The sequence below is a fragment of the Uloborus diversus genome, unplaced genomic scaffold (genome assembly GCF_026930045.1).
Source record: "Uloborus diversus isolate 005 unplaced genomic scaffold, Udiv.v.3.1 scaffold_1307, whole genome shotgun sequence".
NCBI classification, from domain to species: domain Eukaryota; kingdom Metazoa; phylum Arthropoda; class Arachnida; order Araneae; family Uloboridae; genus Uloborus; species Uloborus diversus.
In genome coordinates, this window is record NW_026557996.1 from 1 (window position 1) to 15,193 (window position 15,193).

At 33.3% G+C, this 15,193-nt stretch overlaps 1 protein-coding gene and 1 long non-coding RNA gene across 2 annotated transcripts; both read left to right on the forward strand.

Annotated features, from left to right (window-relative positions):
- Nucleotides 1–146: 146 nt before the first annotated feature.
- Nucleotides 147–5,130, forward strand: LOC129232692 (mitochondrial sodium/calcium exchanger protein-like; the record flags this gene model as incomplete). The annotated part of the gene is made up of 3 exons (XM_054866821.1): nt 147–346; nt 4,087–4,162; nt 5,039–5,130. Coding segments are annotated over 3 exons (368 nt in total), but the record flags the coding sequence as incomplete, so codon positions are not given.
- An 888-nt stretch (nt 5,131–6,018) lies between these two features.
- On the forward strand, nt 6,019–13,627 carry LOC129232695 (uncharacterized). The gene is made up of 4 exons (XR_008581384.1): nt 6,019–6,076; nt 8,065–8,345; nt 10,270–10,337; nt 13,367–13,627. It is a non-coding gene; the product is annotated as an uncharacterized LOC129232695 (long non-coding RNA).
- Nucleotides 13,628–15,193: the final 1,566 nt, after the last annotated feature.

Consider the following 15,193-nt stretch of genomic DNA (forward strand, 5'->3'; position numbering starts at 1 on the left):
GGTGAGGCAAAAGTAGTTTCTGGCAGCACGACAGGTCAGTACAGTTAATCATATTCGATTCGATAGAATTCCGTTACAGTTGAAGGAGCCCTTAATGTTATAAGGCAGGTGTTGCTTCGTATCCTGACGAGAATTTCTATTTGCAGATGCTTTTTTTATGATTGGTGGCGTCTTTCCAGTTTTCCTGCTATTATTCTGCATTAGTGTGTGCTGTGCAGCATTAGTGTATTGCACATCCGAGCGTCATATCCCTCCGACATACCACTGGCTATTTGCATATCTGGGTTTTGCAGTTGCAGTCACGTGGATCTATTGCCTGGCGAATGAAATAGTCGCTCTGTTGCAGGTACGTGTAACTATTTAATTCCAACTAATTTCCAACATGTTGCCAATATTTTAAAAGAAAAATTTTTGTTTCTGAAAAGAAATATTATGGAGACACGGAAATAAACTAAAACTGTTTAAATTGTTAGATTTTGCTTTTATAAAGGTAGAACTGATTTCGAATTATTAGGGCTGCCATTCTTTTACAGAGGACCAAGCATCAATATTGCATTATACGGAACATGTTTTTGAAGGGAAAACTCTCAGTCGGTTACAATCAACACTTTGAAGAGCAAATGTGCTAAAGAAACAGAATCGTATCTGTTTTGAAGAAATTTTTAAATTTGTTTATGCTATTTCAAAATGAAGCAAGAAACACAATTATTAAAACGAAATATAAATTTTAAAAGAAAACCCCTAAATATACAGGGTGTCCGAAAAGTCCCTGACACACTTAAAAAAATCATAGAAAAGCAATAAATTGTCGAATGAATATGCAGTTTGCCTCATAATACTTTGCAAGTTCAATACGTTTTTTTTTATAACACCATAAAAAAAATTGTAATAATAAAAGACCGAGTGCTGCACTCTCCCGGTAAGGTAACGAAATACGTTTTGTACTTTATATTTCACACAAAAAAGGTTGACATTGTTGTGCATAGTTAAGCATTTAATAATTCTAAAGTTACTGTTTGTAAGCTATTTTTGAGGTTGTTGAAATTTTTCTTCATAAATTGCTATATATAGCAGTGTATGAAGAGCAAAAATAAAGAAATATGAAAAATTTCTAAAGAGCAGTAGTATTCATTATTAAATATTTATAACTAAATATTTATTATTACATTTTTTTTATGATGTCATAAAAAAAACTCTTGAACTTGTAACGTATTATGGGCCAAACTGCAAATTCATGAGACAATTTATTGCTTTTCTATGACTTTTTTAAATGTGTCAAGGACTTTTCGGAACCCTGTATATCATAGTTGAACATTTTCAAATAGTTTAAACAGGAAATAGCACTACTTCTATATAAATGAGTGCTTTATGCACGTAGTTATTTTAATTTAAATTATAACATTAAAGCAGTGACAACAATGTAACAATTGTAGTAGTCATGAGCGCTACGATGGGAGTCACTGTGCTTTTCTGAAAAATTCCTTACTCAGTAAATTCTGCCGGGCGATTCGGCAAATGTAGAGACTGCATTTAAAAAGTTGCAATTTTCAATCCTTTTCATTGCAAAATTGCATTATTTTTTTAAAAAATGATGCTTAAATTAACTATTCACAATATATATGGGTATCTATTCATATTTGCTTACCTTTCATTATTCGGTAGTGATGTGGATCGGGTAAACCCAGCGGGTAGGTAAATATTTTTTGGGTATTTACCCGGGTATTTACCCAAGGCCTGGGTAAATACCCAAAAACTGGGTATTTTACAAAAAAATGCAAAAAGTGAATGGGAAATTTTTTTTCAAAATCTAAATATGAAATAATAGGTAAAACTGATACATACATATGTATTACACAGTTTATAATATTTTTAATTGAAAGACTTGATGAAATTATGAAAGAAACATATCGTGAACCAAAGAATCTTTCTTTTCAATGTCATAGTTGGAGAAGTATAAGCAATTCAATGATGAACTTGGGAGAGTAAACAGAGAAGTTATTAAGACTATAATGTTATTTATTTTATTGCTGTTTAAGTGATAACGTGGCAAATATAGAAAGTTTTCACATTAATAAGCAAAAAAAAAATCAAAATATTGATTTCTGTTGCCTTGCTCATTTGCATTTGCTCCCTGGTACTTCATGATGAAAATGTATTCAAACTATTTTTAATACAACCAATTAGTGATATAGGGTGGGAAGATAAATTTTTTTACGATATTTATCCGAAGGCAGGGTAAATCCACCAGAAATTGTGCATTTTGCAAAAAAATTTAGGTGGTATCAAAAGGTGATGATTTTTTTTTAACATAAACCAATAAAGGAATGATTAAAAATATAAAAAATTTTGTGTTATAATTTTTTTAATAAAAGGCTTAATGAAATCTAAGGCTTAATGAAAAAATGATATGCAGAATACGCCTGAACACTTGAACTAGGTTTGGAGGAAATTTCTGTAAAAGATATAGGTAAATAAATAGCAATAATAAATTGAGCAACATTTCGTTACATTTTGATGTCATGCAGGGACATATTACTAGGTTATAAAAGATGAGGACCTTAAAAAAATTGATTTTTTTTTGTAACTAGTTAAGCTTTTTACTTTTTGTAGAATGGCTTTTTATATCTGAAATTCGGCTATCAACATTGATTAGGCATATCCAACACATTTAATGTGAATATCATATTTGATTGCTTAATTGTTTAACACAATAATTCTTTAAACATGTGATCAAAATACAATTTTGGGCAAAAATTTATTGTTTTGTATATCGTTGGTTATATACATAATGGAATACATACAGAAAAGTATTTTAGCTGAATATAAATTTTTGAAATAAATACCCGGGTAAATACCCATTTTGGGTATTTACCCGGGTATGGTATGTACCCTGGGTATTTACCCCTAAAAATAAATACCCGTGTATTTTACATCACTATTATTCGGTAAAATTCGACATTACATTCGGTAAACTGAATAATTTCCTCCTTTCCAAAAACTGAGGTTCGGACCGCACCTGGTAGAAATAATAATGTTTATATTTAGTGGAAAGAATTCAACATTATTTTTTACTGAGGGGTTCTTGAACTTAGGCACAGGGTGTGCCGTGATTAATTGTTAAAGATTCCTTACGTTCTTAAAGTAGCTGAGTTAAAAGGCGGATGTCTGCTGTTTTGAATTCTTAACAACTATGGCACTAAATCCGAGAAAATGGCAATTCTTGTTAGCTTTTATGCTTTTGTGGTAATAAATTAGGCTTTTAACTTGTGCGTTTCTCGTTTCTGTTCTTTGTAATTATGTCCACTTTCCACTTCAGACAAACATCTAAGGTCGGAGAAACGTATTGAAGCTCAGGACATTTAAAAATGAAATTAAATTTATCATTTAAGTCGATAAATGGCTTAACATTGCAGGACAATTGCTTCACGTGACAACTTAATCCTTCCTTCATTCAAAAAAAAAAAAAAATAAATAAATAAATAAATAAATAAATAAATTAAATTAAAAAAATATCGATTTTTAATGACGTTTTTCCATTTTTTTAATGCAAACTTTTAAAAATCTCTTTATGTTTCATACTCAAATATTTAATGTTTAACTTGAAACTACTTTTTTTTTTACTAGTGGTACCCGCACGGCTTTGCCCGTAGTGGAAAATTAAAAGGTCATTTGGTTCGCCTGTATATTTACAAATACTTGATGATGAATTTCTCGCCAATATGCTATGTTCATTTGCTTGCCCCTGTTACGGATCTATGTTTGGTAATTTACTGGTTCACGTTGTGTTGGCAAAATTTTCTTGAAATTGTTATCGAAAAAGAATAAAATTGAATTTTCAAAAAATCGCTTTGAGGTGCACACCCCAATGCTATAAACTAATTCTGAGCCAAATTTCATGAAAATCGGCCGAACGGTCTAGGTGCTTTGCGCGTCACAGAGAACCTGGCAGATATCCAGACAGAGATGCAGAGATCTTTCAGCTTTATTATTAGTAAAGATTGTATAACAAGTCATAACTTTGAGAATATTTAACTTAAAATTTTTAGTATGCAGAAATACATTTATTCAGCTCTACTTATTTTTCAGGTGTTTGGAGTGATATTCAATCTAAGCGATTCTATTCTGGGTTTGACTATACTGGCATGGGGAAATTCTCTCTCAGGTAAGACTGTGTTGAAAATAATTTTACACCAGTTTACAGGGTACGTTAATTCTAAGCAACAAAATTGAAAGCAAAAAAGGACGATATCTTGAATTTATGTTACTTGATAAACCAATGATGTTTAGTAAGTTGATGATGCACGTAGCAGTGCGCCGACTCGGATGGACAAGGACCGACTCCAACTCCGACTCTTGGAATTCTAAAACCTTCAACTCCAAACTTCGCTTCTTTTACCCCCAAAACGTTCCAACTACGACCCGCTGCCCTGATTGTGTGGCCCGTGTTGTATGATTGTCTATGTATATAGCTTTTGCAATGAAAACAATCTGATAGAGAACCCTGCATGGCTCTCCTTTGAATTTTGTTAGAAAACAAATTTTCGAAGTTGATTTTTTTTTAAATCAAACACATTAAAAGAATTACCAATAAGAAATTAGAATTGGTTCTTTCTAATTCCGCGTTCGACTGACCACCTGACTGGAACATCTACCTTTGCACCACAGAACCTTCGACCGCGAAAACAGATGGGCACAGTAAGCCTAGAATCCCATGGGTTGTTTTGCACTCTCTTATCCCCCATTATATTAGTTTTTAAAATTCATATTAATTCCAGAGATTTATTTTAGAATTATCTGTTTACATAAACTTATAATTATTCAATAACATTATCAACAAGTTACATTGAATTAATATTATTAAATCATGTGTATTTTATTTTCCTTAAAAAAGAAAACCCTTTACAATGCAACTGTTCAATTTTTTTGCAATATTTATTTGTGTTGTTCATTTTGTAAGAAACAAATTTTAGTATAGTACATTTGAATTTCTGGTCAATATTGTACTCATTTTATGTTACAAATTGAATTTGTTTTTCAGACTTTCTTTCAAACTTAGCTGTGGCACGGAAAGAATATCCGAGGATGGCCATTTCTGCCTGCTTCGGAGGACCCCTTTTAGGTACTGATTGATGCTTAAAATGTGTTTTGCAAAGACGATACTGAGTTCTATTGCTCTCGGTGAAGTTTTCTAATTAATACCGTGTTACCCTGCATTGTCCGGCATGCCGGAAAATTCGAATTTTCGGCATGCCGGATAATTCGAGGTTTATTTTGTAACAAAACAAAAGTAAATTTCCCCATTCAGTTCCAATCAGAAAGCAAACCACTGTAAGGTAAAAAATAAATAAATCCCGAAAGTAACCTTTTTTTTAGGAAAAAAAAGTGTATTGCTTATAATATGTGCTTGTTATTTATGATAGGTTATTATCAATGGATCTAATCATATAAAAATAAAGTAATCAATTCAGAAACAATCATCGTTACTGCGATTTGTTCATAATTTTTTAAAATATTTTTTTAGGTTCCTCTTAGAGAGGTAAGTTTTATTTATTGAATAGCTATGGTAAATTCTTTAGCACTGGTTTAAGAGAGGTAACTTACTGCTTAAATGTTTGCTTACTTAATTTTAATTTAATTTTCATAAAATTATTCGTTATTAAATAATATTTTTCTTGCTTAAATAACAAATGACGTTGTTAGTAAGTATTTTTTACAAAAGTAAACTGTTTATATAACTATTAATAAGATATATATAGAACTTATATTCATTTTTAAGTTGAACATATATTTTTTTATAGTATTAATTTTTCCTCCTAACCTCGATGTTTTCGGCATGCCGGAAAGGACCAGGCAAGTGTTATTGAAAATCTGGTGACCCCGAATTTTGAGGCATGCCGGATAATGCGGGGCAATACAGTAATAATAAAAGAAGATAAAAACAGTTTTAAGTGTTTCTCTAGTGAAATACACTACCACGAAGTTTACTCATACAATCTACATATTATTTCCAGCTCTGCTCTTGGGCGTTCCTTGCATAATTGAAATTGTAAAAGGCCGGGTGCCTCCAAAATATCCGGTAAGTTTTTTTCTTTCTAATAATTTCCTACATTTTACTGATTCAATCAAATTAGACTAATCAAATGCTTTAACATTTCTTGGGCCATTTTGTGTCTCATTCTCCGTACAAATGCATCGGCGTGTTTCCAAATAAAATACTCATTTTGAAAGAACTTTGAATTTACATCAGAATTAAAAAAAATATTTTTTTTCTATTTGCTCCAGGGCCGAACCAGACTTATGTTTCAAGGAGGGTTTTACCAAACACCAGTGGCGTACATAGTATCCCCGCAACTCCCGCGGTGCGGAGGGGGGGGGGGGGGCGCACTTACAAATCTTACGGAGGGGAGGGGGGGAGTGCATCGAAGTCTATATACACTACTACCAAACACATTTGCTGTAAAATCTTTATGATGAACAAAAAAAATCTTTTAGAATAGTTTTGAAAATTTTCGGAGGGGGTTTGGACCCTACAAACCTCCTCCTTATATGAGACTCTGATTGGTACTCCTAATTGTTCATACTTTTACTGGTAAATGACGTGAAAAATAGTGACATTACTGTAATATAATTTTTAAATTAGAAGTTTGTGCAGTGGGTATAATTCTTAAAACATGCAAATTATATAAATACTATTACAGTATGCGAAAAATGACGTACAAATCTATAAGCTTTGTTGTATTCTATCTGTTTACTACGAATCATTCCAACAGTCAGAGCAAAACGTTTTCTTCTAAAACCTTTTGGCATTCCACTACAGTTGTAGAAGTTGTACTTATATTTTCAGTGAGATTGGAGACAAAAGATTTCTCTTAAATATGTTAAAAATAACTAAACAAATTGTCGGGGTAAAAACTGATTTCTGTGTTTTAACTACATCTTTAAAAAAGTTTATAAGAATGGTTCTTGTTTTAATGAACAAGCCTTGAAAGTTGACAAGAAAAATTTTACCAGTTATTCAACGTCAGCTATTATTTCATATCAATGTATTTCCCTCAGTAAGTTTTTTTTTTCTCTTTCTCTGTTTATCAAGGAAAAACGCATAACATTTGTTACGCAGATATGTTTTTGCTTGCGTGGTTTGTGACTTTAGTATTTTCTGAAAAAATAAGAATTTTTGAATGTCACTTAAAACAAATTAGTTGTAACCTTTAAGGAACAATGATTTATATAATGTACTAGCTTTTACCCGTGGCTTCGCTCACATTGATGTCGTTTTTTTCAATTGATTCAAGTTAATGATCAACACAGAGAGGTCAAATAGTTACCAAAAAATGGTTTCTCCCCAGTTTCGCCGACATTTAAAATGGCCTTTCCCTTTAATATATCAAAAGATGTAATGAAAACTGAAAATCATGGGAGGGGGGGGGGGGGGGGGGGGTAAATGAAATGTCGGCGAAACTGGGAAGACAACCAAAAAATCACACAACATAAATCAGGAAAACATTCTGGAAAATAATCAGCCAAATCCATGTATTATTTCCCTATTTTGTGTAAAAAATCTTACTTTAAAATTTAACTTAAGAAAAGTCGAACAGTCAGACGAAAAGCAAAAATAGTGAACGATACAACAATTGTTGCTATTGTAAGGGAGTTGAGAAGATACCCTAAATACTATTTTGTGTTGAGGAAAGCCTTCTAACATGGAACTAAAAAGCTCATAACTCGTTTTTTATTCTACTTAGAAATTTGGAACAGGTGCCATCTTCAGCAGAAAAATCAGAGCTTTCGATGGATATATAATGTTAATATGTGCAACTATTTTTTCATCTTCATATTAGAGAATTTATATGAAAATTGAGTTTTATCGCCGCTAGGGGGGGGGGGGTTCCCCCCATAACGGGATGAAAACTACCCTATGTGTTATTCTGATACATAAACTATATTATTGTAAAGTTTCATCAAAATCCATTCAGTAGTTATTGCGTGAAAGAGTAACAATCATCCATACATCCATACAAACTTCCGCATATAAAATAGTAGTAAGATTATATCTTTTCTTTCTAGCTGACTTTCTCGGCACAATTTGCTTTTCTGTTTTTCACCATTGGGCTAGGACTGGTTGCCACCGCAGCGCTGATGAGTTTCTGGAAGTTCCAAACGAAAAGGATATACGGAGCCTTCTTGATTACGTTATATTTAGCATTTGTGACTCTATCTTTGCTTGAAGAACTCCGCGTGTTCACCATATCACTCTGAGGGACCATTTGCTGAGCGGGAGAACGATCTCCGTACCCCTACCAAGACAAATGCAGGAAATTTGTCTTGGTAGGGGTAAAAAATAGCAGGTAGGATAAAACAGTAAATTCTTAAAGCCTCTGGTACTGTCCGACCACGGATTGCATGGAATTTTCAAACGTCCAGATAAGACGAATCTCTGTGAATAAGGGGGAAAAGTAAAAATTTGATGCGCGTATTCCGCTCATTTGAATGAGACTCTGCTTCTGCAAAAGCCGATATCGGTAAAAAATCATAGATTCGTCCATTTCCGGCTGTAAAACGGATGTTTGTCTTTCCATACAATCCGACAAGATGGAACTAACACTAGATCATTTATGTTACCGAATTTTTTACAATCAGTGGCGTAAACGTGAATAGTCGTTATAGCAACGAATGCCGACTTTTTATCCTTACCACTATTTTAACCAATGGACCTGCTTCAGCCATGGTCGCCCATATGCAAAATTTTAAGGGGGGGGGGGGGCTCAGATATTTTCCTCATGGTTTAGCAGCATATTTCCTCCATGGAAACTGATTTCAGTACAGATAAGAGTTATTAAAACTTGACATTTTTAATAACTTATTTATTACTAGTGGTACCCGCACGGCTTTGCCCATAGTAGAAAATTAAAAGGTCTTTTGGTTCGCCTGTATATTTACAAAAGATGTATGGTGAATTTCTCGCCAATTGACTTGCCCATGTTACTGTTCCACGTTATGATAACTTGGTAATTTACTCGTCCATCTTATGATAATTTTGCTCGGGAAAATGTTCTTAAAATTGGAATAGACAAAGAACAAAATCAAATTTTCGAAAAATCGCTTCGAGGTGCCCACCCCCATGCTACAGACTAACTTTGTGCCAAATTTCATGAAAATCGGCTGAACGGTCTAGGCGCTATGCGCGTCACAGAAATCCTGACAGACAGAGATCAAGACATCCAGACAGAGAGAGATCCAGACATTCTAACAGATTTTTGCAAAGAAAAAGAAGCTAAGAAGCAAGAAAGTTTTAATTTCTAAGGGTTTCTATGGGGCTTGAGCTCCCACTTGTCCTCCCCCCCCCATATGGGCATCTATGGCTTTAGCCACAATCGGAAAGTCAACTTGTCAGAGACTAACTCTGGACTTTTAAAACTTTTTGATTTCTTTCTATACGAAACCTTGATTACGGCAGATTCCATCAGATTGACTTAAAATTTTTTTTCCCGTATACCACTTGACAATTTCTCTCTTTTTGTTAGGGGTCTCTTCAAAACAACCCAAGATGTTTGATATTCATTTATATTTGAGCATTCCAATACGAAAACTGTTGATAAAGTTTGACTCAATTGTTCGTTCTAGAACAGTTCGGTGATATCAAAATGTGTGAAAATGTTGCGCGACGATTGCAAAATTAACTTTATTACAAATGCTTAAAAATTTCTCCGTGTAAATTATTTTTTCGATCATGTAAGATTTCACTTTTTACATCAACATTTCGTGTAGTTTGTATGTGTTGGGGGAGAGGGGGGGAGTCAAATATTTCTGCAAAGACAAGATACTTGCCCAAAACAAATAGGTACAAACTTATTCAGTAAGTTACCGCCTATAGCTAGGGCTAAGGCAGAAATACATGGAACACACCATGCCAGCTCAGTCAGTTCCAGCCGATTACTGCAGTTTCGTGCTTATTAGCACTCAGCAGCTTCGCATAGGAGTGACTGAGCTGGAAGTGGAAAATCTCTTAAGGAAGCCAAGAGCGTCAAACATTTTGAGTGCTAATAAGCACGAAACTGCAGTCTTCGGCTGGAATTGACTGAGCTGACGGTGTGTTTCAGTTACTTACTTATTCAATTGCATGAGATATAATTAGTTTGTAACTAACTTACTAATAAAAATGATAAATTTTCTAGCATGATTTTTAAGTGTCAGAATGTTTCTATGCAATTTTTGAGATATATCTGATTTTAGAGTATCCGATATAAATTGATTTCTAAATTTTTTTTATAGCTGAACGAATGAGAGAAAGTTGAATGCAGCAGTTGTGCAAATCCAAAGCAGTGGCTGAATAATCAAAAGTAAGTAGACAGCACTTGCTAAGAAAAACCATTTATGAGGGCATCACGAATCATATCCCTAAAAAAAAAGGATTTAGTTTACTGGAATCATAATGCTTATAAGTAAATTCTTCCAGTTAAGGGGCTACAGTAACTCAAAAGTGATCAAACGATCAAAATAAATTTTTTTGCTTATTTCAAAACTAAAAATTATTTCAAGCACAGGGAAAAAGTTTCATCGCTCTAGTTCAAATATTTAAAAAGTTATGAGTGGTTTAAGGTCACGCTCGCTATGTGTTCCTATGTAAAAGAAAAATTTTAAATTGCTCTTTCTCGATGACCGTTTTTTTTTTTTTTTTTTTTTTTTCCGGTTTCATCTCATTATTTTTTTCTATTAAAGATACAGCTTTAAAGTAACACTTCTTGCAGTCATGATAATATATTTAACAAAACTGCATTGGATAAGCATTAAAAAAAAAAAATGCTTAGAGCATATTATGCCTATAAAAACAATTATTTGAAAAAAAAATTATGATTTTTTTACATGATTAATCACAGAAAGTTTTCTAATAAATATATAAGCAAATGAATGCACAGATTTTTAGAGATGATTATTGTGATCATTTAGCAAAAAATTTTTTAAAAATAAGTTCAAAAACAAAAAAAATCCTTAGAGATTTTAAAAAATGGAAAATTTCCTAAATGTTTTGAATTTTTTTAAAAAGTGGCCATTTTTTAATTTAAAAATAAATTATTGATTGCGAAAAAATTGTGCATGTTATGGTTTCAAAGAAAAACAAAATTTACTTAAATTAAAAAAAAATGTCTTGAAGGTGTTGTAACCCCTTAAAAACTATCCATGAAGTAAAATGGTCTCTTCAATGGAGTGGTTCTCATACCAATCACGGCCAGTGGTGGATTTACCATGTCGCGAATGTGTGATCCCCCTACCATAGGGCAGGCCCGCGCACGGGGGAGGAGGGACACCAGTAGGCCCGGGCCCGAACCTGAATATGAAATCCTTTAAAATGAGGGTAAAAATCATAGACTAATAATAAGAGTAGACCGAGCTTTCTCATTATTGCTGATGAAGAAAATTGGTTTATATATGTATCATGTGACTGGTGGAAGGGCTTGGCGAAGACTTTAGCAGCATGGTTGCTAGATGGAAACATTATCTATAGTTTGGCACTCGACATGTATTTTAAGACGTAATGTGTTTTCATTATAATTTTTTTCCAGGTGCTTAAATTAAACTGTTTTTCTTTTAGTCATGCATTATTTTGACATTAGTAATTAGTTTTTGATCACAGTTTTCAGTAACTTTTATTTCATTTGGAACTACTGCGTCAGCGTTGGCGTGAACATAATGGCGTAAACCTTTTTGCGTTAACTCGAAAATGTACTAATCGGTATCTTAAATTGAAATTGTAGGTAAAAATCTTACCGTTTGCCGATTCTTTTTGGGCGTTTGCATCTTTAATTGTTTAGAGAGTTATTGAAATTGAATAAAGAAAATGCACAGTACTATCTAAACGAAAAACTCACTATATTGACATTTTTACAACTAAGAATAACAAATTTACGCATCGGACTCCATAAAAGATCATTCTTCCGTGTTCCATCAATTCAATTTATTTTATTTATTGTTGATCGTCTGCTACGATCAACGCCCGCTGTTGCTAGGATATCCACCAGTCACATGGTTTGGTTTATGAGCAGCAAAAGGGTTGCCATAGCTCGGTCTATTCTTATTATTAGTCTATGGGAAAAATATATGTAGGGACGCAGGGGTAAAAAATATCGACGGGGGGCTCCGTAAAAGTCATTTGTGACGGGCTCCAAAATTTCTGTGCGCGCCTCTGCCATAGGGGCCCCGATAGGAATTTAAAAATGTACACGATAAACAGTGGCGTACCTAGTGTAGACGATTCCGGGAAGGGAGTAACTTGTGGTGTCCCCCCCTCAACAGAAAAAAAAAAAGTTATTCTATGTAAACATGCAATTCATACATTATTCAGGAACAACTACATACTTTTAGAACGAAATTTCAAGTTAGCTAATGCACAAAAGAAAAAAAAAGAGAACACTTTTTATTAGATACCTATGTGCAAGGTCGTCGCAAGGTCAAAAAAGTAAGGGGGTGTATGAAATTGATCGCTCCTCAACTATCTCAAACAGAGCAAAAGATAATGGGTTTCAGTTTTTTGGTTTATAAGAGAAAGTCACTGATAGGATTCTAGTGCTGGAGTATTATAATCATCGATGAAGGGAGAGTAAATAAAGATAGATTGATAGAGTAAATAACACTTAAAACATTGGAGTAAATCTTCTGAATTGAAGTATTTATATTTTTATAAAACTTGCAATTCTACTTTGGGTGTCACCCCCCACCCCCTAGCATTGTAGTCAAAAAGAGAGAGGGCGTATAATCATATTTTTAATCAATAATTATAATTACATTTTTTCAAACTTTCGTAATGTGCTACTGTTATCGTTGATGAGTGAAATTATATGTTTTTAAGAAATGATAAGTTACAAAATAAGTAAGTAAAATACTTATTTTAAGACCGTCCCTAAATTTCATTATCCAGTTAACTAATTAGAAATAACTTAAAACTATTTCCCGGATCAATCCGTATCTAGAGAAAAATTTCGGGCACATGAAAACTTTTAGCTGAAAATTACGTGAATTTTTTTGATTCATTATGTGCAATATACTTGGTTTCATCTTTTTTGAATATTGACATTGATATAAATATTCATTAAGGAACTTTTTAAAAAATCTAAAGCGAGACTTACTTTACATGGGTGATTACAGAAATTCAGCTCCTGCACTTGTTTCAATTTTATATGAATTTTCACTAATTTGACATAATTCAAACTATTTACGCATTGAAATAAGTTCTGAAGATATCAGGAATACCGATAACTGTTGCAACGTTATATATATATATATATATATATATATATATATATATATATATATATATATCAAAAATGTTTTTGTTTTAATATTTTAAAAAGCATATTTTTCATTCTTATTCCAGAGTCTAGAGTTGAATTGATGAAAAGAAAAACAGAGGAACAGGAAGAAATTTTTCTGATGAACTCTTCATAGTGAAGACTGTTATTTCATATGTGCGCAAAATACAATATTGGAAACATGCTTAATCATTGTAAAAAATAAAGAAAAAAAACCCGCATTAAACTTGTAGAAAAAACATGTGTACGTTTTAAGTTCAAGTGTATATTGTATGATTATGATATCGTATCAAAAAAAAAAAAAAAATAATAATAATAAATAAATGAATCGCAAGTACGTTAAAACACTCAGATGTTGTCAAAAATGAGCATTTATTGTGAACTAGTGTGTGGTACCCGCACGGCTTTGCCTGTTGTAGAAAATTAAAAGGTCATTTGGTTCACCTGTATATTTACAAATAATGGATGATGAATTTCTCACCAATTTGCTTGCCCATGTTACGGTTCCACGTTATGATAATTTCATAATTTACTCGTCCACGTTGTGATAATTTGCTCGGTAAAATGTTCTTAAAATTGGAATAGAAAAAGACCAAAATCGAATTTTTGAAAAATCGCTTCAAGATATACACCTCCATGCTACAAACTAATTTTGTGTCAAATTTCATGAAAACCGACCGAACGGTTTAGGCGCTGTGCGCGTCACAGAGATCCTGACACACAGAGATCTAGACATCGAGACAGAGAGAGATCCAGACATTCTGACAGAAAGAGATCCAGACATCCTGACAGAGAGAGATCCAGACATCCTGACAGAAAGAGATCCAGACATCCTGACAGAGAGAGATCCAGACATCCTGACAGAGAGAGATCCAGACATCCTGACAGAAAGAGATCCAGACATCCTGACAGAGAGAGATCCAGACATCCTGACAGAGAGAGATCCAGACAGACTTTCAGCTTAATTATTAGTAAAGAAGATTAATTGCGGTCTCCGTTCGGTAGGACACTTTCATCAACAAGTGGGTTTCAGAGTTTTAAACATTAATTAGCTGGTTACCGTTTTTGCCATCCTCGAAGTTTCAACGGCATGTATTGGAATAACTTTCTCTGCTCTTTTTAGGTTTGAAACATGTTTAAAAGATACAACATTCCAGCGACAGCTCAATGGTTTTGCATTATTAACCATTCCAGGTGTGCCCAACCCCCCCCCCTCAATTCAATGGTGCTAATTCACCCCCCCCCAAAAAAAAAAATCTCAAACCTCTTTCCCTTTTTTATTTTTTAGTTTATTTTTTTTAATTTTATTTATTTTTTAAATATTTTTTACTAGTGGTACCCGCACGGCTTTGCCCGTATTCGTAAATTAAAAGGTCATTCGGTTCGCCTGTATATTTACAAATAATGGATGACGAATTTCTCGCCAATTGGCTATGGTCATTCGCTCTCCCATTCCACATCATGATACTTTCATGAAAGATTCACTCATACCTAATTCTCGTGCTACCTTCAACGTATTTTGTAGTTGTTCATGCACATAACCTTTAGCTTTTCTTTATATAACCGTCAGAAACTTTCTCTTTTTCTTTCATCTTGAAAAACTTTAGATGAAACGGCTCTCTTAGGTGTCATTATATTTCATCAGCATTCACATTTAGAAAGAAAAAAATAAATGGAAAATGAGGAGTATTGATATAAGCGATGTTCAGACTATAGTACGATGTGGGAACTTCCGCTCTCCGTGATGCTAAAGGGATGAAGGTCCATTCACGAAAAAAAAAAAAAAAAATAGTAGCCAATAACAAAGTCGATACTTACTAGTACGATGTGGGAACTTCCGCTCTCCGTGATGCTAAAGGGATGAAGGTCCATTCACGAAAAAAAAAAAAAAA